Raw genomic sequence first — 22741 nt, 5'->3', positions numbered from 1 at the left:
CCTGCACTTCTGCCCAATTATGAGTGTAATGAATGTCTCTAATCTAGCAGAACAGTAACAGTGACTTGAAGATGAAGAAAGTTACCTGTACGGCCCCTGTCAACATCGCTGTCATAAAATACTGTAAGTTCCCTTGATACTTCATCAATCTGATAAGATGCAGTTATTGCCTTCAGCATGGAGTGGAACAGGTGCATTATTAATCCACTTTCATTTCCGTTTCAGGGGGGAAGAGAAACGAGCAACTTATTCTGCCAATTAACTCCTCCCTCAGCGTTACCCTCCACCAGGACCAGGTTAGTCACAGATTCTTATTGTATTCCCCCCCCCACACCCCCTTACCTTACGATATCCAGACCCACATACTTAAGTTCGCTATGCTGACAGTCCGGATTCCAGCATCAACATCCTCATGTTGGCACTCTGATGCCTGTCTTGGTTACGGTATAAGTAGTAGACAATGTATAGGTCGACCACTAATTTATTTACAGTGTCTTATATAGCGCAGCAGATTCCATTGCGCTTTACAATTGTAGACACTGATAGCAAATTGGGTAACAACGGACAGACTTGGAGGTAGGAGGGCCCTGCTGCAAGTTTACAATCTGTAGGTATATAGGAGGGAAACACAAGGACAGGCACCAGTAATGGCATAACAGTCCCACCAAGTTACAAGTCCAGAAGAAAAGCTATATAATACGTAAGTGCCTCAGAGGGTTATGCGTGTAGAAATATGATAGGCTTGCCTGAACAGGTGAGTTTTCATTGTCTGCCAGTGACCACATACCCTGTATTCTGGCCGCTAGGAATATTAAGGAGATAGAAAACCATACTAATAAAATATTGTGGGCCTTATTCTGGTTCACTCTCAGAGGCAAATTCCTTCTCAAATGGACAAAACCATGTGCACTGCAGGTGGGGCAGATGTAACATGTGCAGAGAGAATTATATTTGGGTGAGTTATTTGTTTCTGTGCTGGGTAAATACTGACTGCTTTATTTCTACACTGCAATATAGATCTCACTTTGCAGAAAAACCCCACCCAAATCTAACTCTCTCTGCACAAGTTACATCTGCCCCACCTGCAGTGCACATGATTTTGTCATTTTAGAAGGAATTTGCCTCTGAGAGTGAACCAGAATAAGGCCCTATGTGTGGGAGAGCTGTGTATTGGGGTTTATACAGCGTTGAGCTGATGAGCGAATTCACAATCTATTTCATTACTGCACATGCATACGTATCGTGCCATACATGTGATAGCCAGGATAGCAACAGGAGTACTGAATAGATCTAATCAAAATCCCCTAGCAATTTGACTGACAGGAAGTTGGCGCGGGATGCAGTCATTTAGGTCTACACCAACTAGGTCGACAGGGGTTTTTTCACTGGTTTGTGTGCCGACAGGTGATATTTCATGCCCTACCATCAACTAGGGCGTGGTGGGAGAATAAAATAGTGTGCCGAGCGTAGCAAGACACCGTGCCCGAAGCAAAGCGAGCGATAACGGTGCACTTCAAACTGTGTCCATGTCGATTGTGTCGACATTCGGGTAAAAAAAAAAAAAAACAGTTTAAAACCCCATGTAGATCCTTTGACTGTCGACCTTGCCCATGTCGACCTAATGCTTGTGTCGACCTTGACCCATGTTGACCTTCCTGACTGCCGACCTAGTGGTGTCGACCCAATGCGTGTAGACCAAAAGATCCACAACCGTTCTGTTGCAGAGTCGATGACAGGACAGCAGATCGCAATATTTTTGCAATTCACACACAAATTTACCGGACGGGTTTTATTTCTGTCTGGGCAGTGGCGATCTACTTGTAGTCGCCTGCAACTGTGCAGATGAGCAATCCGATCTGAATCAGGCCCATTGTACCTGTCACCTACACACACATCCACGTTATACAGGTATCAGAACAGACAACACATAACTAGACGTGTGCTTTAGTCAACAGCAATAAATCAGATTGTCACTGGGCCTGATTCAAACTTGATCGCTGCTGAGCGAATTCGCACAGCGGATGATTATTGATACACTGCACATGTGTAAGGAATGTAGTACGCATGCACGACACCTGCTAGCAAATGACTACTTTTTGCTTTCAGGGGGGGGGGGGGGAGGATTGGTGGTAACTGGCTGTTTCATGGGAGTTCTAAGAATAATGCTGGGAGTGTTAGGAAAAATCCAGGCGCACCCATTCATTTCTCTGGAGGGTGTGTGATGGCAGCTCTGGGCTGGATATACCTATTAGAAGTCCCTTACTATTCCCAGCCTGCGATGACTGGTGCCCAGTGGAAAAATTATCTGAGGGCGAGCGGATAGCAACAAGAATTGGAAATTTTTTGCTCTAGTACACATCTATTTGCGCAGGGAGCAGAACAATTCGCAAGTCAGCATTTACCTAACTGCTGGCCGCTGCTTATTTACTTAGCCGCAATCAGGACTGAATCGGGCCCCCTTTTCAGTCTCTAATGCTTTATGTGTTTTGCAAATTGCAGCTAAAAACCACGACCACCATTGCCGCAAGCCGGGACTTTACTGAGGATCGTATTTGGCTGAATGGGAAAGAGGATAACATTAACCACCCGCGCCTACAGTCCTGTTTACGTGAGAGTGAGTGATGTGACATCTAAACTGTGAATAATCTCTCTGATTGGACAGTTTTAAAATAATTATTATTATTTTGTCACTGGCAATATGCAAATTAGAAGTAACTGGAAGATCGTTACTAAATTCTAGTAGTTTAAAAAGAAACTTGTCTTTCTGCCACTGGATCATTTTTAGGGAGAGGAATTCGGAAATACAGTCACTTCTGAAGTCCAATTCTGCCTTAATCATGTTACCTAGATGACTCCTTATTTCAGGGGAAGTCTGAAAATTAGGGAGCAAGGACAGGAGTGGGCCCATTGAGATACTGGGATTTGGCCCAACCCTGACCTCTCAGTTTGTCACCCGTGGAAGCGTCAGATTCCTTTTAATAGGAACCCACCATTGGTAACTGATCTAATAACGTCCACCGCAGAAATATTCCTGATTGTACAAGTCTGTGTGTAGGTTATTGGGTAATACATTTCTGTGTTGAAATCTCCAATTCCCTTTAGTCCGTCGACTGGCCAGGAAGAGGAGAAGTGGCAGCGAGGTTGGAGTCTCCAGGATTCTAAATGACAAAGTTCACATATGTTCAGTCAACAACTTCCCCACAGCTGCTGGGCTGGCATCTTCTGCCGCAGGATACGCCTGTTTGGGTAAGGAATCACCAGCTAGAACTAGCTTGGGAGAGGAGCTTCAACATGCCAACTATATGGTGTACAGTCAGCTTTATCTCTGCACTTATTTCACTAGAAAAATATGCTTTAGGCAGCTTTGCCACTTGAATAGTAAAGTTTGCTTTCAGCTGAAAAGCTGCCCACGGGCCAGCGTTCAGCACTGAGCGCTGCTGTGCACTCCCGCATTATCGCCAGCCACCGCTGCTTATCTGCTGATATTACCAGCAGATGAACGACTGGGTGGACGAGGTTCCATAGCATCCTACTATGGAAAATTGTCTTCCCCCGCGGAAATCGCTTTGACAGGTGAAAATCGTGTATATGTACTGAGCGATTTTTTTTGAGGCCAGCAATTTTTTTCCCCCTCCTTCATCGCTGTCCATACAAGCTGGGCAAAATCACCCAATGTGTATGCACCTTAAATAGATGATTTTATTGAAATTAAATAACCAGCAATTTATGTGCCATTCAACTCTGAAATACAAGTTACTCTATATAAAATAGCTTCTAATAAAACACCCTTACACGTTATGGGGGAAATTTACTAAAGGAAATTTGTAGAAAAATAGGTGTATTTGTATTTAGAAATACACTTATTTTTGATATTTACTATCCCGAAAATACAGCAATTCGTATTGATGTGCTATCAATACGAATTGCCGTATTTTTTCGGGATAGTAAATGTCAAAAATAAGTGTATTTCTTAATACAAATACACCTATTTTTTACAAATTTCCTTTAGTAAATTTCCCCCTATATGTCTGAAGATCATCGGAAGGATAAGGTTAAGCTATAAGGTTCAGGAAGATCTTTTTCCTGCAGTCTTCCTATTCAGTCATTCCATCACCAGCCTCCCTCTCCGTTATTGTCCTGTTCCATAGAGAATAGCCTACATTCAGCTATTCGGCAAATGTTAATGTTCTATGAGATATATACCTACTATATTTTCTCTGTCAGTGTACACTCTGGCCAAGCTGTATGGCGTGGAAGGGGAGCTGTCTGAGATTGCCAGGCAAGGTTCCGGCAGTGCGTGCCGGAGTATGTATGGAGGATTTGTCCAGTGGCTCATGGGAGACCGAGAAGATGGCAAGGACAGCCTGGCACAGCAGGTGGAACCCGAATCGCACTGGCCAGAACTGCGGATCCTGATATTGGTGGTAACTACAGACAATTCTGTACAGTCCATGATGGCTGCATGCAGCACTGGGGACATTTTTCTGTTTAAAATGCCTGTATTAGACCTTTGCATTCGGTAACACATACACTAAATTATCAATGTAACGTTTCAGGCCAGCGCTGAAAAGAAACACGTGGGAAGTACTGCCGGCATGCAGACCAGTGTGGAGACCAGCCCATTGCTCAAGGTAGAGCCTGATTACTCTTCTAGTCGGTCCCTGCCTGTGTACACTGGCCAGATGCTTTTGGAATGCATCCATGTGCACTAGCCCCTTTCCTTTGTGCAAGATCTCTGTCCAACATGATCTCTGCATATACTGACCTTTGAGTTGCCCAGTTTCATGCCTTCTGAACACTAAGATTACATGTAAACGCCCAGGTGCACCCAGTAAGCTGCAAATGGAGGCACCGCTGAGATGTGTATGCTTATGGAGTTTTGTATTCTCGCCTACAGAAGGAGTGCAGTGAAGGAAATCGCAAGATGCAAACACTAAACAGATATGCATGCCACAGCCCCTTAGTCTTCACTTATAGAATGTTTTCTTTATATTAAGGTCCTGATACTGGTTGACTCTGTAAGCTGCGAAGATCGCAGTTTACGGAGTGCCAGAAAGCCTGCACCACTGAATATCCGCCTCCCCCTCGCCGCCATTTCCCCTCGCAACCATGCAAGGGGATTTGTAACGAAGACCCATCCCCTCGCATGCAGGAGAAATCATTTAATGGTCACCAACCATCAAATGATTTCTCCTGCCTTCCCAAATAAGTCAGTCTGCCGGCCCCCACAGGACTTGGCCCACCTGCTCACCCATGGGAACGCCCAACGTTTTCATGGGATGTCCATAAAACGCTGGACGTTCCCATGGCCCTTCGCCACCCTGTCCCTCCCCGCTGCAAACGGCCCAGCGAGTGTGTAACTCACTGCGTCCGTTCGCTGTCATAAGTGCGCATGCAAAAAGCTGACCATCTGGGCAGGGGCCAAATTCAGAACACTGCGTGTTATCCCCTAAGAGCAATGAAACTACAAAAGATGTTCCATTAAGACATGGTTTATAGATTTAATACAATCGTTTTTGGGCATCCTCCCAGTAATAAATATGATATTTATATAGCACTTCTAGGACTCAAAATGCTCCACATTTGCAGTTACAGCACAAAATACAAAACAAGGGACATTAGTGAATTCTTGGGTGCACAGAAAAGTCCTGAGTCTATTTGTGAGGGATTCGACAGTGGGGGGACTCTTTGCATGGTAGAGTAGGGATGCCAATTCCGGTGCACTTTTTCAGTTCGGAATTGAAAAAAGCGCAATCCCGGGATTGGCCTCCCTAATTAAAAAAGCCCCCCTCCCCCCACAAATCGTCCGCCGCGCATATACTCACATGGTGCGGGCGAAAGCAGGGGTGCGGCCGATCGGCGGTGCAGCTGGGTTGCGGGAGCAGATGCCGATCGGTGGTGCAGCAGGTTTCCAGGAGTGGGGGTGCGGACGATCAGCAGCAGATCCTTGAGTGTCGCAGCATGACCTCTGCCCACATCAGACACTGCTTCAGGTACCTTAGGCTCTGGTCATGTAGGACTTTGAAGGTCAGTAAGCCAATCATAAAAACAATCACCATCTAATAGGTAGTGTAGATGAGTGTAGAGCACAGGTTCCCAAAGTCGGACCCCACACAGTGCATGTTTTGCAGGTTTCCTCACTGAATCAAGTAAAATAATTGGCTCTACCTGTGGATCTTTTAAAATGTGTCAGTAAGTAATGAGTGCGTCTGTCGGGTGACCTGGAAAACGGGAACTGTGTGGGGTCCTGAGAACTGAGTTTGAGAACCACTGGCATAAAGAATGGGTTTTATGTGGTTGGAACAGGGCTAGTAAACAGAAAATACAGCACTGCTGAATGAATGTCAGTATGGAAGGAGCAGGAAGCCTCCTACAGCCAAATACTTTGTTGGTGAATTCTCATGGATAAACGACAAGCTGAATTCTGTGGATATTGTTTTCCAATGTCTGTGTCTCCCCTTTGTGCCGTTTCAGCTGCGGGCCGAGTCAGTGGTGCCGGGACGAATGGCTGAGATGATTGAAGCCATCAAGAAAAAGGATTTTGAAGCCTTTGGGAAGCTGACCATGAAGGACAGTAATCAGTTCCATGCTACTTGCCTGGACACCTATCCACCTATCTTTTACCTTAACCAGGTATCACAGAGAATAATCGGCTTGGTCCATCGGTACAACGCCCATTATGGTCAGACCAAGGTAAGACAGAAATTGCACAAGGCCCAATTCCCAGGAATCCTGTTATCCGTAGACTTGTCTCTTGCACGCTCTCTCGCGCTACCTTGCTCTCTCTCGCGCTACCTTGCTCTCTCTCGCGCTACCATGCTCTCTCTCGCGCTACCTTGCTCTCTCGCGCGCTACCTTGCTCGCTCTCTGTGTCTCGTGTGCCCTCACTCGCTCTCTCTCGTTAGCAGAAGCGGTCCATTGATCTGGGGACTCTGTGTCCATTTAGTAACCACGTCTTTCTGCTCTCATGCAGGTTGCATACAGCTTTGATGCCGGTCCTAACGCTGTCATCTTCACCCTGGAGCCGACAGTCAATGAGTTTGTGGAGGTTGTGAAATGCTGCTTTCCACCGGAGGCGAACGGGGACCCGTAAGTCGCACCAAAGCCTAAAACCAGATTTCTCTGCTCAGTGTGGGATTTATTCAGAGTATCCTAGGGCACATGGGAATACTGGCTGCATCTGGTCCTAAACAAACAGACGCTTCTATTACCTGGTACAATAGCGCAGCAAAGGCCTCAGATCTGGCCGCTGCGTGAGCCATTGCTGCAAGCCAAGTGATATCTGTCCATTCAACATTTACATAATGGGCTCACTTCAGTAGACCAAGCAAAGGGGAGGGCTAATGCATTTATGGCATGGATTTTTTTGCATGCAGGGAAAATACTATCTGCTTTTGCATGTAGCCCACGTATACTGGGCAGATTTTCTTCTGCCCTGATATTTAGAATAAAGCTGCTTCCCAACACTAAAGACATCTGTACATTTTAAATCTGGCCCTCTGCAGTGCAGAGTGTATCTGGCGAGGTACAAATGACTCCTGCTTAGTGGGAGTACCACTATTTGGTGCTCAGTTTTATAAAACGCATGGTCTGTTTTATGGGTTTTTGTTTCTGTTAAGTTCTTGCATGTTCTTGTATGATGCACAAGCCTGAAATACAGATGAAATAACCTAATAAATGCCCTAAAATGGGCGTACATTAGGCCTGATTCAGGTCTTTTTGCTAGGCTGCGTATGTTCCCTAACACATCCCCTTGCATGCAGCCGAACGGGATAGAATTCATTAGATGTCCGCACACCGTTCAATGATTTTTCTCCCCTTTAGTAATACAAGTCAGTTGAAACTGACTTTGGTACTGTTTTCCTAGCACGGCGCCCGTCTCATTGATTGAATGCCTTAAGTTTAAGGTACTTAAGGCATACAATCAACGCGATGGACCCGATTTTTTAATCTCATGGATCTTATGCATCCATAAGATGCATGAGATCCATGAGAGAAAAAATCGTGAGCCCCCAATAACCATTGTTAACGCCACCAGTACTATCAACGCCAACCCGAAGCGTGGCGAGCCCGCGAGGGGCGGCGGTACGCGTCCTCCGACCTTTTCATACCCCCACTATCCACGTCGGCGTGGAGTTGATTTTATATAGTGTGGCGAGCGCAGCGAGCCACTGAGCCCGAAGCGTGGCAAGCGGACGCGGACTACTTTACATGTATTCCGCATCCGCTCGCTGCGCTCGCCACACTATATAAAATGAACTCCACGCCGACGTGGATAGTGGGGGTATGAAAAGGTAGCAGGACGCGTACCGCCGCCCCTCGCGCGCTTGCCACGCTTCGGGTTGGCGTCAATAGTGGGGTGGCGTTAACAATGGGGGGGCCATTTCACCCATGAGGGGGGGTTAGCAATTAAAATTGGGGTTTTGGGGGCTTTTTACATTGATTTAAATGTAAAAATCTCGTCGATTGCATCATCTCATGCATCTTATGCCGCACAAACACATGAGATGCTTGAGATATCAGCCCCACACATACAATCTAGATCGTGGGCGCCATGCTAGGAAAGCAGTACCCTGACTTTTATTCGCGCCGCAGATTACTGAAAAGGGGGCGGCCGCTGACGTCATGTGATGTCAGCCACCTGCCCCGAGCAGGCATCAACACGCTTGTGTTCCCAGGGAAACGTCCAACGTTTCTCTCCTTCCCTACCCTCTTCGAGCTAACCGCTTGGCGAGTGTGAAACTTTCCAAAGCCATTGGCTTCTGGGGTTTGCGTATGCACAGACTCCGAGCATCGGGGAAGGGGATGAAATCGGCCCTGTTATGTAAGTGAAGTCTGTTTTTTTTTTTTTTTTATGGCTGCAATGCTGTACGTCAGTGCCCTCACTGGGAGATGCTTTCCTAGGCCAGTATCCAGTTTCCACAGGATGGTCCCTGAATGCTCACTGATGCTAATAACTAGTGCATGCATTCTGCTGTCAGTCACCCAGGAAACCCCTTATCCCTCAGTGATGTCACTCCCATACTCTGAGAACTTCTCTTCTGCCACATGAGTCTCATACATAATCTACTGCATGTGTTATGCACTGAAAAACTGGTCACTACATGCAGAGATTTCCATCTTGTACACTTACCGCACCCTACATGTGACTTTATTACAGGATTGGACAGTATAGGGACCTGTCCAGTAACCGTAGGGAGCTGTAAAATAGTTTCTTATTTCATCCGAGATTGAACAGCTCCAGGTCATGTCTACCTCTCCTTGTAATTTCCCATGCGTGTGGTTTAGACCCCTTTTGGAGATGTCCTAGATATATTGGGGTAAATTTACTAAGATGTGTGTTTTACTTCACATGTGATGTTGCTATGGGCAACCAATCAGATCCTGTCTACTATCTTCTAATCCAGAGGGTGCTAAATAAATAAGAAGTAGTTTCTGATTGTTTGCCCATAGCAATATCACATGTGAAGTAGAATACACATCTTAGTAAATTTCCCCCATTGTGTGTCATCAGAGGCTGTGATCCATGACTTGTATTTTCTATGCAGCGTGACCTATCCATTGTGATATTAGTCTAAAACTCCATCAAAACCTGCACTACAGGTCCTAACAGTGACTCAGGAATGCAGATTATAGGGGAGGAAAGTACCTTCTTGTGAAAGAAAGAAAATATATATATATTGTCTAGTGTCCGTGTGACTAGGAAACACTGCCTTCTGTTGGCAGGAAGTGAAACTACATCGAGTAAAACTACTTCTCTTTCTCTCTCACACATTCACAAACACAGAAGGTAGCAGGCTAGCTTTCGAAGCTTTTGCTTTGAGCGGCGTTAATAATATATAATGTGTGTATTAGGCCTGCCCAACTGCACCAGAACTAGCAATTGCTAATTGTTATATATAAATCCATTTATGAGTGCAATCCATGAATCCATATAGTATTGGTTTATATATAAAGGGCTCCTCTGTAGCAGGCCAGTCAGGTTCTCTCTCATGGAAACCCAAGGTGCATTGTGATGGGACATGAATGCACCTGATTGCATGGCTGCAGTATGGGGAGCTATCTTTTGACTCCACAACCCACCACCACTATTACCACCACGCAAACTTAACTTCATTGGCTGAAATGCATATTTCTGTTCTCTAGTAAGTGGTTTCTCAGTCACACGCATCTTGTGTCATTGACTATGTGTTTACAGATATCTGAAGGGGTTGCCGGTCAGCCCAGCCCCCCTATCTCAGGAGCTGTTGTCTGCTGTAGAAACTGAGGTGTGTCCAGGCGGTGTCCGCTATATGATCGTCACACAGGCAAGTACCGTGCAGGAGCAGGGAAGTGTTTTGGGATATATAAGAACTTGGTTTAAAAACTCTGCGTCCCTGACAGAGAAGAAAACTGTAAGGTCACATGACACAGGGCTAATTTTGTTTACAGATCCTGCATCAGCAATGTTGTAAGGAAATATTTGTTGGGTGCGTTGCTTTAATACAGAACTGTTGGGAATGCGCTTGCCTAATAAGTACCAATACTTCCCAGTGTGTACTAGCTACTCCCAACACTGTATCCGCAATGCCAAACACACTTACTAAGCATTGCGTAACATGTTCCTCTAGCACAGGCCTGTCCAACTTTTGGCCCTTCAGCTGTTGTGAAAGTTCACATCCCAGCATGCCTTGCCACAGTTTTAGCATTTTCTAATAGCAATAGTGTGGCAGGGCATGCTGGGATGTGTAGTTTTACAACAGCTGGAGGTCCACAAGATGGACAGGCCTGAACTAGCAGGATATAGTGGTCTATGTACTAAGGGTGAGTACACACTTAAATGATATTGTCACAATTTTATGATCTTGCTGATAATCTATATTCCAACCCCCATGTTCACACAGGTGATCAGGTACAAACAATACTGACACCAGTGAGCCCTTCAGGTATAGGGGGTACATCTACCTATTTTTCCACCCTTCCCGTTTTTGGTGGACCAACCAGCTTTTTTTCTAGTGGGGAACGCGTGCAGACCGTCACTCTCAACGGATTCAGTACTGAAGATCGGCGGTTGGGATCCCGGCGTTCAGAATCCCGACGCCGGAATCCCGACAGCCGAAATGCCAACAAGGGGGGGACGTGGATCTCCCCCCCCCCTTGCGGGCTCGCTGCACTCGCCACGCAGCGGGCCCGGTGCCTCGCTACGCTCGGTACACTAATTTATTCTCCCTCCAGGGGTGTAGTGGACACCCACGGAGGGAGAATGTGTCGGGATTTCGGCGGTCGGGATTCTAAACGCCGGGATCCCGACCGCCGGGATTTTAACTGCATCCCCTCTCAACCCCCATCCAATATAATATGGTGGATAGCAAAAGGATCTGTATGTTGTAAAAACGACATTGGTCTTTCTAAATCTTCCTTCACTGCTCTCTCATTCACTGGATGACCAGACCCTCCCTGCAATACCCTAATGGCAACAGGTTGGTGTCTGAGCTAATCCCTTGGAAAGCAGACGCGGCCTTTGGTCCCACATGCCATGCTCTCACCCATCAGAGTATATGACCACACATCACGGTTCCCGTCCAATCTCAGCAGCTAAGCAGTGACCGGCCGGATCAGTACCTGCTGGGAGACCTGTAGGGAATATTCGGTGCTGTATGTACACTGTGTGAGGCGGAAGCACCTGGTACCCCATGAGGAACCGTTTCCCACTTTACTCTTTGAGATCTCCATTACCCTATTTTGTAATACTCATATTGAATACAATATTGACATCAGGATTGTCTTGTTCTCCAATTGGTTGGAACAGGGATTAACCCACAATTGTTTGGGGGTGGTTACCATGGAACAATCATTTTCGCCGAACACCAGTGATTTATTTGTGTTATTGTAACAAGTGTACTCATATGTACACTAACAATAGTTTTGATTCCTACATTTTATAATAAGTGCAATAAAAGCTATGTTTTAATTGTAGACCTATTTCATCAACCTTACGATTTAGTAAGTGTGACCCAAAAACCTAATTGGTTCCTCCTTTTTCCTTCTCTGGACACACCTTGTTGTTATAGCTTCGTTGCTGAACGTCTTTTGGGAGCACCACCAACCTAATACTCTTGACAATTGTGTCATTATTAGTTTCATGTTGGTTTCTTTAATAACACTTTTACCAGTATCATATCGTTAACACAGCCTGTAACAAACCCCCTTTCCTTCTACAAATCTAATGAGTACGGCCAATTGTTGGATGACACTGGACGAAGGGAAATCCTCCTGTCCATACTTCCAATTGGCCATAGTTTAGGTGTGTACCTTAAGCATTGGAGAAAGATATAGTACCATTCAACAAGCTTCCAGCCGTTATTACTTTTCTGTCCACTAGGGGGCACAAGAGTCCTTACAGTGGGTATGGAACTGGTTGGTTGGTACTTTTTTGTTATAGTTGTGTCTGCTTTATGGGTGGGTAGTGTACACACCTGGATGAGGGGCAGTCAGGCCAAATTCCCACTGGCCCGGACCCTGCCCGATTTGCCCTTACCCACAAGGAAGATTTAACCCCTTCCTGACACAGCCAGTTTTTGCCTTCCTGACAGAGCCCTTTTTTTCAAATCTGACATGTATCACTTAAGTGGGGATAACTTTTTTTTGCTTTTACTTATCCCAGTGATTTTGAGATTGTTTTCTCGTGACACATTGTACTTCAAATTAGTGGTAAATTTGGGTCGATACAGTCTGTGTTTTTTTGTAAAAAATACCAAAATGTCGTAAAAAAATTGAAAATTTAGCAAAATGTTAAATTTTCTGCTTGTGAGACAAATAATCATACCACTCAAAATAGTTAATAACTAACATAGACCATATGTCTACTTTATGTTTCCATCATTATTTCAACTTCCTTTTAATTTTTTTGGACACTAGGAGGCTTACAATATGAATAGCAAATTCTCAAATTTTCAAGAAAATTTCAAACACTGATTTTTTTAGGGACCAGTTCAGTTCTGATGTGACTTTGAGGCACTTGTATGTGAGACACCCCCATAAATGATGCCATTTCAAAAACTGCACCCCTCACAGTATTCAAAACAGCATTTTGGAAGTTTGTTAACCCTTTAGGTGTTTCACAGGAATTAAAACAAAGTGTAGGTGAAATTTCAAAATTTCATTTTTTTTGCAGATTTTCAATTTTAATACATTTTTCTAAGGAACACAGTAGATTTTACTAGAGAAATGTGACTAAAAATTGATTCCCCCAATTCTTTTGTGTTCATAAATATCCTATATGTGGCCCTAGTGTGCACGTTGACCAAACCACAGGCTTCATAATAGAAGGAGCACCTACTTGATTTTGGAGCCTCCTTTTTATGAGATTATTTTTTAGGCACCATGTAGGTTTCTAGGCACCATAAGATGCTAAAATTTAGGAACCCCCCCACAAGTGACCCCATTTTGCAAACTACACCCCTCAGAAAATTCATCTAGGGGTATAGTGTACATTTCAAACCCCCAGGAGTTTCACCAATTGTGGTACAACTGGGCAGTGAAAATGAAAAATTAAATTTTTTACACAAAAATGCAGTTCTGGCTCAAAATTTTTCATTTTCAGAAGGTATGAAGGAGAAAAAGCACCCCAAAATCTGTGCCCCAATTTCTCCCGAGTACGGCAATGCCTCATGTGTGACCAAAAAGTGGCAGGACTCAGAAGGGAAGGAGTGATATTTGGATTTTGCAGCACAGATTCTGGTGGAATGTTGGTGGGTGCTATGTCGCATTAGCAAGACCCCCAAAGCACCAATACAGTGGAACCCCCCCACAAGTGACCCCATTTTGCAAACTACACCCCTCAGAAAATTCATCTAGGGGTATAGTGTACATTTCAAACCCCCAGGGGTTTCACCAATTGTGGTACAACTGGGCAGTGAAAATGAAAAATTACATTTTTTTACACAAAAATGCAGTTCTGGCTCAAAATTTTTCATTTTCAGAAGGTATGAAGGAGAAAAAGCACCCCAAAATCTGTGCCCCAATTTCTCCCGAGTATGGCAATGCCTCATATGTGACCAAAAAATACCAGTTGGGTGCATGGCAGGACTCAGAAGGGAAGGAGTGATTTTTGGATTTTGCAGCTCAGATTCTGGTGGAATGAATGGTGGGTGCTATGTGGCATTAGCAAGACCCCCGAAGCACGGTGAAATGATGAACCTAATAATCCATAGATGTGTGGTATATTTTAAAACACTCCTTTATACGTAGGCCGGGTTTGTGGGGGCTAGTTTCACAGTGGAAAATAGTTTCCTTTCTTATTCCCTTTTTATAGCAAACTTTGCACCTTTTTTGTGTCCTGCCCTTTCTTGCAGTGGAGGGGATTTCGTTAGGAAAATGCTGCCCTGGTACAATACGGGGGCCAGTACAAGAAGTACTGGGGCCCTCTGCCTGCTGGTTCCCAAATATTAGGCCCTTTATGACTTCCTCTTGAAAGTGCATAAATGTCCCCCTCTGGCTGGTAGAACGGAATAGCACGTAAGCGTTATACAGTGCCATCTGGATGATATACACGGCCAGCTTCTTGTACCAGATTTTTGTTTTCCGCAGGGCACTGTACGGCTTCAGTACCTGATCTGAAAGATCCACTCCGCCCATGTACCTATTGTAATCTAGGATACAATTAGGTTTTGAGGTGTGGGTACTGGTACCTCGTACAGGGATGGAGGTGGTACTGTCTCCATGAATTGTTGTCAGTATAAGGACATCCCTCTTGTCCTTATATTTGACCAACAACATATTTTCGGTGCATATTCCCCTGCTTTCACCCCTTCTCATTACTTGGGCAATGTGCGTTTTTGGGAGGCCTCTTTGGTTCTTACGCACAGTACCGCAAGCTGCTGTACCTCTTGAACCAAGGGCCTTAAACAGGGGGATGCTAGTGTAAAAGTTATCCACATAGAGGTGATAACCTTTATCCAGGAAGGGGTGCACTAAATCCCAGACAATTTTTCCACTAACACCTACGAGGGAGGGGGGGCATTCTGGCGGTTCAATTCTTGAATCCTTCCCTTCATATACCCTAAACCTGTGGGTGTACCCTGAGGTGCTTTCACACAGCTTATACATTTTTATGCCATACCTTGCCCTCTTACTGGGAAGGTACTGGCGGAATTTAACCCTTCCTTTAAAATGTATAAGGGACTCGTCAATACAAATAAATTTTTCAGGGATGTACATCTCTGCAAATTTGGCACTGAAATGATCAATGACCGGCCTGACTTTGAATAGCCGGTCAAAGGTGGGATCATCTCTGGGTGGGCACAGTGTATTATAGGTGTAATGTAAAAATTTAAGGATTATCTCAAAACGAGCCCGAGTCATGGCCATACGGTAAAATGGGGTGCTGTACAGAACATCTGTACTCCAATATTGCCTAATTTCTGGCTTTTTTACTATGCCCATATGTAACACCAGACCCCAAAACGTCATCATCTCTACTGCATCTACAGGGGTCCACCTAGCAAATGATAACGTGGGGTTTTGAGCAATAAACTGCTGGGCATATAAATTAGTTTGGTCCACCATTAAATTTATAAAATCATCAGAGAAAAATAATTTGAAAAAGTCAATTTCTCTGAGACCTGCTGAATCAAATTGGATTCCTGGGATGGCCAAAAACTCAGGAACCTGGGGCTCAAAATTGTCTGGTGGTGGGGTCCATACGGGATCAATCATTTGGGGGGGGGTCTCAGCTGCTCTACGGGGGCGTCTTTGAGGGGGTCCCTCATCAGCAGAGGAGGAAGAGGAGCTTAAGGCGAATCCTTCAAATTCCCCGCTTGCATCACTGGCTGTGTCAGAGTCAGAGGCAAGCATGGCATATGCCTCCTCCGCTGAATACATTCTTCTGGATGACTGGGATGACTGGGATGACATTTGGGATGCCATTTTTATTTTTGTGTTTCTGTAAGTGTAATGTTTCAACACGTGTATAGTGTAGGGGGGGTACAAACTTTATTTCAACACGGGGGGTATGTAGTGTGTAGTGTGTATGTAGTGCAGAAAAAAAAAATACTTTATACAGGAATTTGATCCCAATAAAAAAAAAAAAAATTGAAGGGGTTAAAAAAAAAAAAAAAAAAAGGTCCTGCGCCAAAAATTGAGCACAGATGTTGGTCAGTAACGTCCGTCACTGAACAGCGCTCAAAGGCAACAGGAATTTGATCAAAAAAAAAAAAAATAGATCAACCCTGTGCCGAAAAAGCTGATCAGTGATGTACGTCACTGATCAGCGCACAGTGGCCACAGGACACCCACAAAATCACAGTGTGTGTAAAAAAAAAAAATTAAAAAAGACCCCACAGCACCCTTAAAAAAAAAAAAAAAGGTGATCAGTGATGCGACACTGATTACCAGTGAGGGGCAGCAGGTGCACAACCTTTGGTGCAACTGACAGTGCAACTGGCAGCAACTGACAGGTATATATAAAAAAAAAAAACCCTGCACCCCCAAAAAGTTGCTGATCAGCACAGATATACTGATCAGCACAAAAGGGGGGGTAGCAGACACAAAATATAGCACTCTCTATCACTCTATCACTCTCTATCACTCTCTGTCACTATCTGTCCCTATCTCTCACGATCTGTGACTCTATGACACTGCTGCAGCAGCACACACAGAAGTCACAAGATCCAGGAAGTATCCAGCTGCTGGCAGCACGCTACCAGCGGTGATCAGCGGTGATCAGGTAAGTTTCAGGCAAGGATCAGGTATGTATCACGACAGATTGGCACGGTGACCGCTCTGCACGCAATTCCAGACCGGAATGTCGTCTGCAGCGCAGTCACCGTTAGTTTAAATCACGCGCCTTGGCTGTGATTGGTCCGTGGGTCCCACGGACCAATCACAGCCTTGGGGGCAGGTGGGGTGAGGTGTCGTCGTCACCGATGACCCCCTCATGCCCCCTGACGCCCGGCGGTGATTGACACCTGTGTTACCGAGCGTCTGATTCGCCAGTAACACAGGAAAACGCTGTGAATGGCTGTTCACACTGAACAGCCAATCACAGCGATCGCCGACGGGGGGGCGGCATCGCAGCCCCCCCTGGGCATGCAGGGACATGTCTGCTGTCAGGGACAGCAGACATCGTCCCTCTGTCACTGCGTCTCGAGACGCAGTGGCACTTTGAAGTCTTGACGTATATATACGTCATGTGTCGGGAAGTACATCCCGGCCATGACGTATATATACGTCAAATGTCGGGAAGGGGTTAATGGACGTCTGAACGATCACTGTTCTGTCCCTCATTTCTATTAACAGCACCACATTATCTGGATGGCAGTGCAGCAGTATTGCATGTGTGCCTACCTTTATTCTCTCCAAGTATTCGTACATACACCCCATGCAGAGATTACCCACATTGGTGCCATGCCGGCAGTGATCACAGCAGATGTTGTTTTTATTCTCCCATCTCCCTGCCTGCGTCAGTGGCCATTCCAGTGCTGATCCAGGATGTCTTTGGGCATGGTATTGTTTATCAGCATCATTTATTTATAAGGATGCTAAGAATGGCTCTGTAGTGTCGTACAAGGGGACCACAAACAACAAGATAGATAAGTACAGACTAAAACAGAATGCAACTATGTGGGGCTGCCCGGCACAGGACTAGGATGCCTTCCAACCCTGTGCCTTCAAAATGATGCGGGTACATTCTTAAAGCATAGCAAAGCACTCGCACATCACCGCCTGTACCCTGGCTGCACAGCCTAGCAGCAAAGCCAGGCACAGGCACAGGCCATCCATATTTCGGGTCACATCAGCTGCATGTGAGATGTTACACTGCGGTCGTGGCTTGCGCAGATCTCAGTAAATCTCAGAGTAGCGATCTGCTGATATCTGCGGTAAGGTCTGAATTAGGCCTTTAGGCAGGATTGTCACATCAGCTGAACTCCGACCTCTCCACACTCTAAACCCCCAACCCTAAAACAAGGGGTAGTCAGCATGGCAATGTAATCAATGTTGTCTCTCTTTTTCATAATTTGGTTTTCTTGGTCTCAGCCATGAAGGGGTAAATATACTAAGATGGGAGTTCTATTAAAGCTGGGATGTTGCCCATAGCAACCAATCAAATTATATCTGTTCTCTTTTTATCCCTCCCCTCTCTGCCACCTCCTTTCCTCCTACATCATGCCAATTCTCGCTGTTGCGCTCAGTAAAGTGAGTGACTATGTTATCCCTCCTCTCACTATGTACAAATGCCATCTTCTGTGCCAGGTTCCCCCTCAAAGTTACTGGTTTAGATACTAGCCCGCATACACGCTACTAAGGAAGCAACCCTTCTCCATGCCATCTGTGCCAGCCAGTGGTGGCACCAGGCAGTTCTGTGAGCTTTCTTTGTTCCTGTACCCAGTTATTGTCTTATAGGCAGATCTGATATTTTTCTTTATGGTTTTATATTTCAGCCTGGCCCAGGCCCTGCGGAATCACAAGATCTTTCCCTGGATCTGTTAGGACCCGATGGGTTTCCCAAACCAAGTACATGACGCATCATCGAGTCACAAGACCCTTGTACAACTCAGGAGCCAAACGTCTTCTCAAGATTGGATGCCCAGGACTGTTACTATAAATGAGACCTGTTCCTGGGTCACTTCCACAGTTGGGGGGGGGGAGATTCTAATTTGATTCTAATTTGTCATGGAAAACGCAGAAGAACTTTAACAATGAAATAATTTGGCAAGTCTCGTTGTCCGGTTCACCCTTTTGTATTGGTCACTCCCTGTTTAATGGGCAAATAAATACAAGCTAATGCTCCCCTTTTTTACGCAGTTTATTGGCTTTGTCTGTGTTTGGAAAAACCTTCAAGATCTCGACCGCACTGGAACCTTTTTAATCATCACTTAATTGGTGTCTCGTTGCGACAACCTGCTAATAATTATTTCATGGCCTGAAACATTGTTCGAGTAGCTCTCCTGTCAATGATGTCACCAGTGAAAGAGGGTGTGGCCCAGGAAGCCGCTCAGTCCATGGTGTGTATACAGTAGCGGCACTATAGCAAACTGCCAATGGTTCTGCGTTCCTCTGGGAGATAACCGTTCCCCCATGTCCACAGGTCACTATAACCGCAGAAGGCTCACTTCTCAGACTTTTTTAATCTAATATTTAATTTAGAATTTATTTGGTGAAACATAAACATTTATGGGGCGTAATATAAGAGCAATTAGGGTGTCTGCAAAATGTTCGGAAATAGCTCAACCCAATCCTCGTCGGTTAGAAACCATTTGGAGATCTGCCTTTCTGCTTAGTTTGAATCTCTAACCCTTATAGGGATCAGTAAAGAAAATTTGGAGGCTATGTAAGGAGAGAGTTCTAGTGTGTACACATAGCGATACCCACGACTGTGAGCATCGGCACACACTTGCCGATGTGAGTGGCTAATGACTGCGGGGGGAGGGGATTCCCGCTAGTTAATTATAACGGCAGTGCTGCGGGAGAACGATATAGTGCACACACACCGATCGTTCTCGTGATGTCACCCACCTCCCCCTCCGTACATACAGCCGCTGATGTGATTGTCACACTGGATCATATGCAAACAATATTGTTAACAATATCGTCCATATATTGCCCAGTGTGCACTCGGCCGTAGAGGAACGATTTGAGTTGTGGTTGTCATGTTGGTATACTTCATTATAATCAATTACTTACAGACAGATCAGGGGACAATTATGAGACTGCGAATATGGAAAAATGAAAAGCTGGAAGCTTAATTAATTTGTATCAGACCACTAAAGCTAATGGTCCGCTAGCTGCGGTAATAGACGCTGTGCGCATGCACACAGCATTTATTCACCGCTGCTCAGCAGCTGACAGGGGGGACTCCCAACAGCCCCCTCGCCGCGGGACACGGGAATGTCCCCCAAAAACCGGGACATTCCCGCGGTAATCGGGACTGTTGGGAGGTATGAGGTTCCTACACAGTAGAGCATCGGAGATGAGATTAGCAGGAGGTATTGAACCTGCATTTAACTCTGCACTTCCGAACGGGGTCCTGAGTAAGGGATGAGACCCAGTTCACACAGCTACTGCATCTTTGTACACAGCAGATGTGTGATCATATAATGCTGTAGAAGACGTCTTGTGTAACGGACGCAAAGGACTCACCCACTGTCTTCAACACATCTAGAAAATGGCGCCGTCATTTTTCCAATGTTCTTAGACACTACGATGGTGCCTAACATTCCTGAGGTTCAAGTCCAGAACATGGGACCCCTTAGTCCAGCGCAGTAGAACCTCTCCAAGGCATCACACAAGAGGTAGCAGTGCCATACACTCCAACAGCATCTTTTTGGCCAGTACAGGTCTTTTTTTTTTTTCATGGCCTGTACTAGCCAAAAAGGGCTCTGTATCGGTTTTCTGGGCATCCTGCTATCTATTGAAAGTATAGGAAAGGGGGCGTGGCTGCACTCCCTTTACCCATGGCCGTGCCCCCTTTCAGAATTTGTACCCATTTCTGCCCTACAGGTGTTGGGGGTGCCGGACGGGTCGGGATCCCGACAGTCATTTACCCGACGTCGGGATCCCAACTGTCAAAATGCCGACAGCCGGGTGCCCGACGGACACCCGCTATTTTCCCTCGTGGGGGTCCAATAGAATAGGTGGCTCGCGTAGTGAGCCACCGTGCCCGCAGCGTGGCGAGCGCAGCGAGCCCGCAAGGGGCTTTTTTGCGCTCGCCATGCTGTCTGACTCCGGGCAGTCGGGATAATGACTGTCGGGATCCCGACTGTCGGAGTCCCATACCACACCCGGTGTTGGAGGGTATGTATTGTTACATTTATAAGAAGCAGCAGCAATGTGTTGAGACATTGGTGAAAGGTAATTTTAAACAGTGTTGATTCTATTGGTTTTGGTTACAGACAGTCCTATGGGATAAAGTTGCCTACCAGAATCAATTAGAAGCACGTGCTAATGCTAAGTACACGTACTCTTCTCAACCATTGCAGTGTCTTTTCTTCTGTTCCACCGATGCATTACAGCAGAGGATTCCCTACTGATAACGAGACCATTACAAGTGAAGAAATAACCCTTTGGTAATAATGACCATTAGCAAACCGCTTCCTGTAATAGTATGTCTGTAATCCTGTGCTCACTGCACTGTGGTATCCGAGCAATAGGTTGGCCACTTTTGGTCGCCAGGCAATAAGTTGACACGTGAAAAGGTCGACATTGACAAAAGGTCGACATTGACAAAAGGTCGACGCGAGTTTTCCCTGATTTAATTTTGAAACTGACTTGATCAGAGCCGGCCCTAGCCTAAATGACGCCCTAGGCAAGATTTTCGCTGGTGCCCCCTAGCACTGCCAATAGTTCCGCCTTTGACCCTGCTCCCCTTCCCCAGCACCATCAACCCTCATCACAGCAGTCATCATATTGGTGCTCCTACCCTCAATATTTTAAATAGAAACAGTGCACACATTCGGTGCGCAGCCCAAACAGGGGTGTGTTCTTGCTAGGAAGGGGCATGGCCATGACCTCTGCCTCTGCTTGGATACAGATGTTTCCTCATACATTTAGCCTCAATAGGCCATGCAGCTCCTGGCCAGTTCTGCTAACGTTGGGTGCCTTTTTTGCTGAAAATTTGTTTTATTTGCATTGTTATGTGACCAGTACACATAAGGAGCTTCCAATGATTAAAATGATATGCAGCATGCCTATATTCTGTGTGCGACTGTTGCTGTACCTGCATACGGAATGCTGTTACAGTGATTTCCATGAATACACTATTTCATATGCAGATACAGCCTCACTCACACACAGAATATAGGCATGCTGCATATCATTTTAATCAGCAGAAGCTGCTGGTGCCCCATGGCATTCCAAATGCCCTAGGCAATTGCCTAGTTTGCCTATGCCTAAGGCCGGCTCTGGACTTGATTTTACTTCCACAAGTGGGCACACAAATGATTGTGTGCTGAGCGCGGCAAGCCATGTGAGGGGATGTGGTACACCAATTCTGTGTCCATGTCGACAGATGTTGACATAGACAAAAAAGTGAAAAACCTGTGTTGAACATTCCCATGTGAACCTTCTGTTGTATATTATGGGACATGATTCCGTTAGCTACTTAAGCCCTGTGCACGTGCATCGATTTTTGGCTATTTTCGATTCGATTTTGCTTCTAGAAGCAAAATCGAATCCACATCGAATGGTTTTTAGGACACATCCGATTCGATGCGCGCTCCCATTTTCTCAAAATCTAAAAGAAAATCTACTGTGCAGCCAAGGAAATATGGAATTCGATCCAGTAAATCGAATGTGTACAATGTACAGATGTAGCCCCTGCCATCCTTGGCCGGGGCTCGCCAGACCCTCCCCGCTGGTGAGTGCCGGCGGACAGGGGCTACACTGAACTGGGACTCACGTGCGTCTTACACGCACGCGCGTCCCTGTCTCTCGGCGGGGACACTGTGTGTCCCTGCCTGTCTCTGCTTCAGGAAGACGGGCAAAGATGGGCCAAGCTCCATCTGTACCATGAATGTAAATCGAATTCAATATATGCAAAAGTACAGATCTAATGCCAAATTGAATCTGAAGATCTAATGCCAGATCTAATAGAAAATCGAATCTAACATCAAATCAAAAGCAAATCGAAGCGTGTGTACATAGCTTTATAGGCGATGGGGGAAAAAGCTTGCAGCCTCAGACTTTATAGCCCAGAGCTATTCAATTACAAGCCGTTTACCTCGCTCAGTAAGTCCACAGCGAACAGTTATTACCCCATAGATTC

General features: G+C 45.6%; 1 protein-coding gene across 4 annotated transcripts in view; it reads left to right on the top strand.

The window, feature by feature from the left end:
- The window catches only part of MVD (mevalonate diphosphate decarboxylase), a 41983-nt gene extending 23201 nt beyond the window's left edge, over nt 1–18782 (top strand). For 3 of the 4 annotated variants that reach the window (XM_083164985.1, XM_083164984.1, XM_083164983.1), the window contains 10 exons: nt 51–123; nt 226–296; nt 2500–2614; nt 3103–3246; nt 4225–4424; nt 4557–4631; nt 6475–6693; nt 6974–7089; nt 10199–10307; nt 18420–18782. In XM_083164985.1, the coding sequence (XP_083021111.1) occupies nt 72–123; nt 226–296; nt 2500–2614; nt 3103–3246; nt 4225–4424; nt 4557–4631; nt 6475–6693; nt 6974–7089; nt 10199–10307; nt 18420–18500 (1182 nt within the window). In that variant the 5' untranslated portion in view covers nt 51–71 and the 3' untranslated portion in view covers nt 18501–18782. Of the gene's footprint in view, nt 1–47; nt 124–225; nt 297–2499; nt 2615–3102; nt 3247–4224; nt 4425–4556; nt 4632–6474; nt 6694–6973; nt 7090–10198; nt 10308–18419 lie in introns of all 4 variants that reach the window. The other variant, XM_083164982.1, reaches the window with a different exon arrangement.
- The last annotated feature ends 3959 nt before the right edge of the window (nt 18783–22741 follow it).

This window comes from Crinia signifera, chromosome 11 (assembly GCF_055691185.1).
Source record: "Crinia signifera chromosome 11, ASM5569118v1, whole genome shotgun sequence".
Lineage (NCBI taxonomy): Eukaryota > Metazoa > Chordata > Amphibia > Anura > Myobatrachidae > Crinia > Crinia signifera.
Note: the sequence above shows the minus strand (reverse complement) of the source record. Positions and strands in the feature narration are given on the sequence as shown.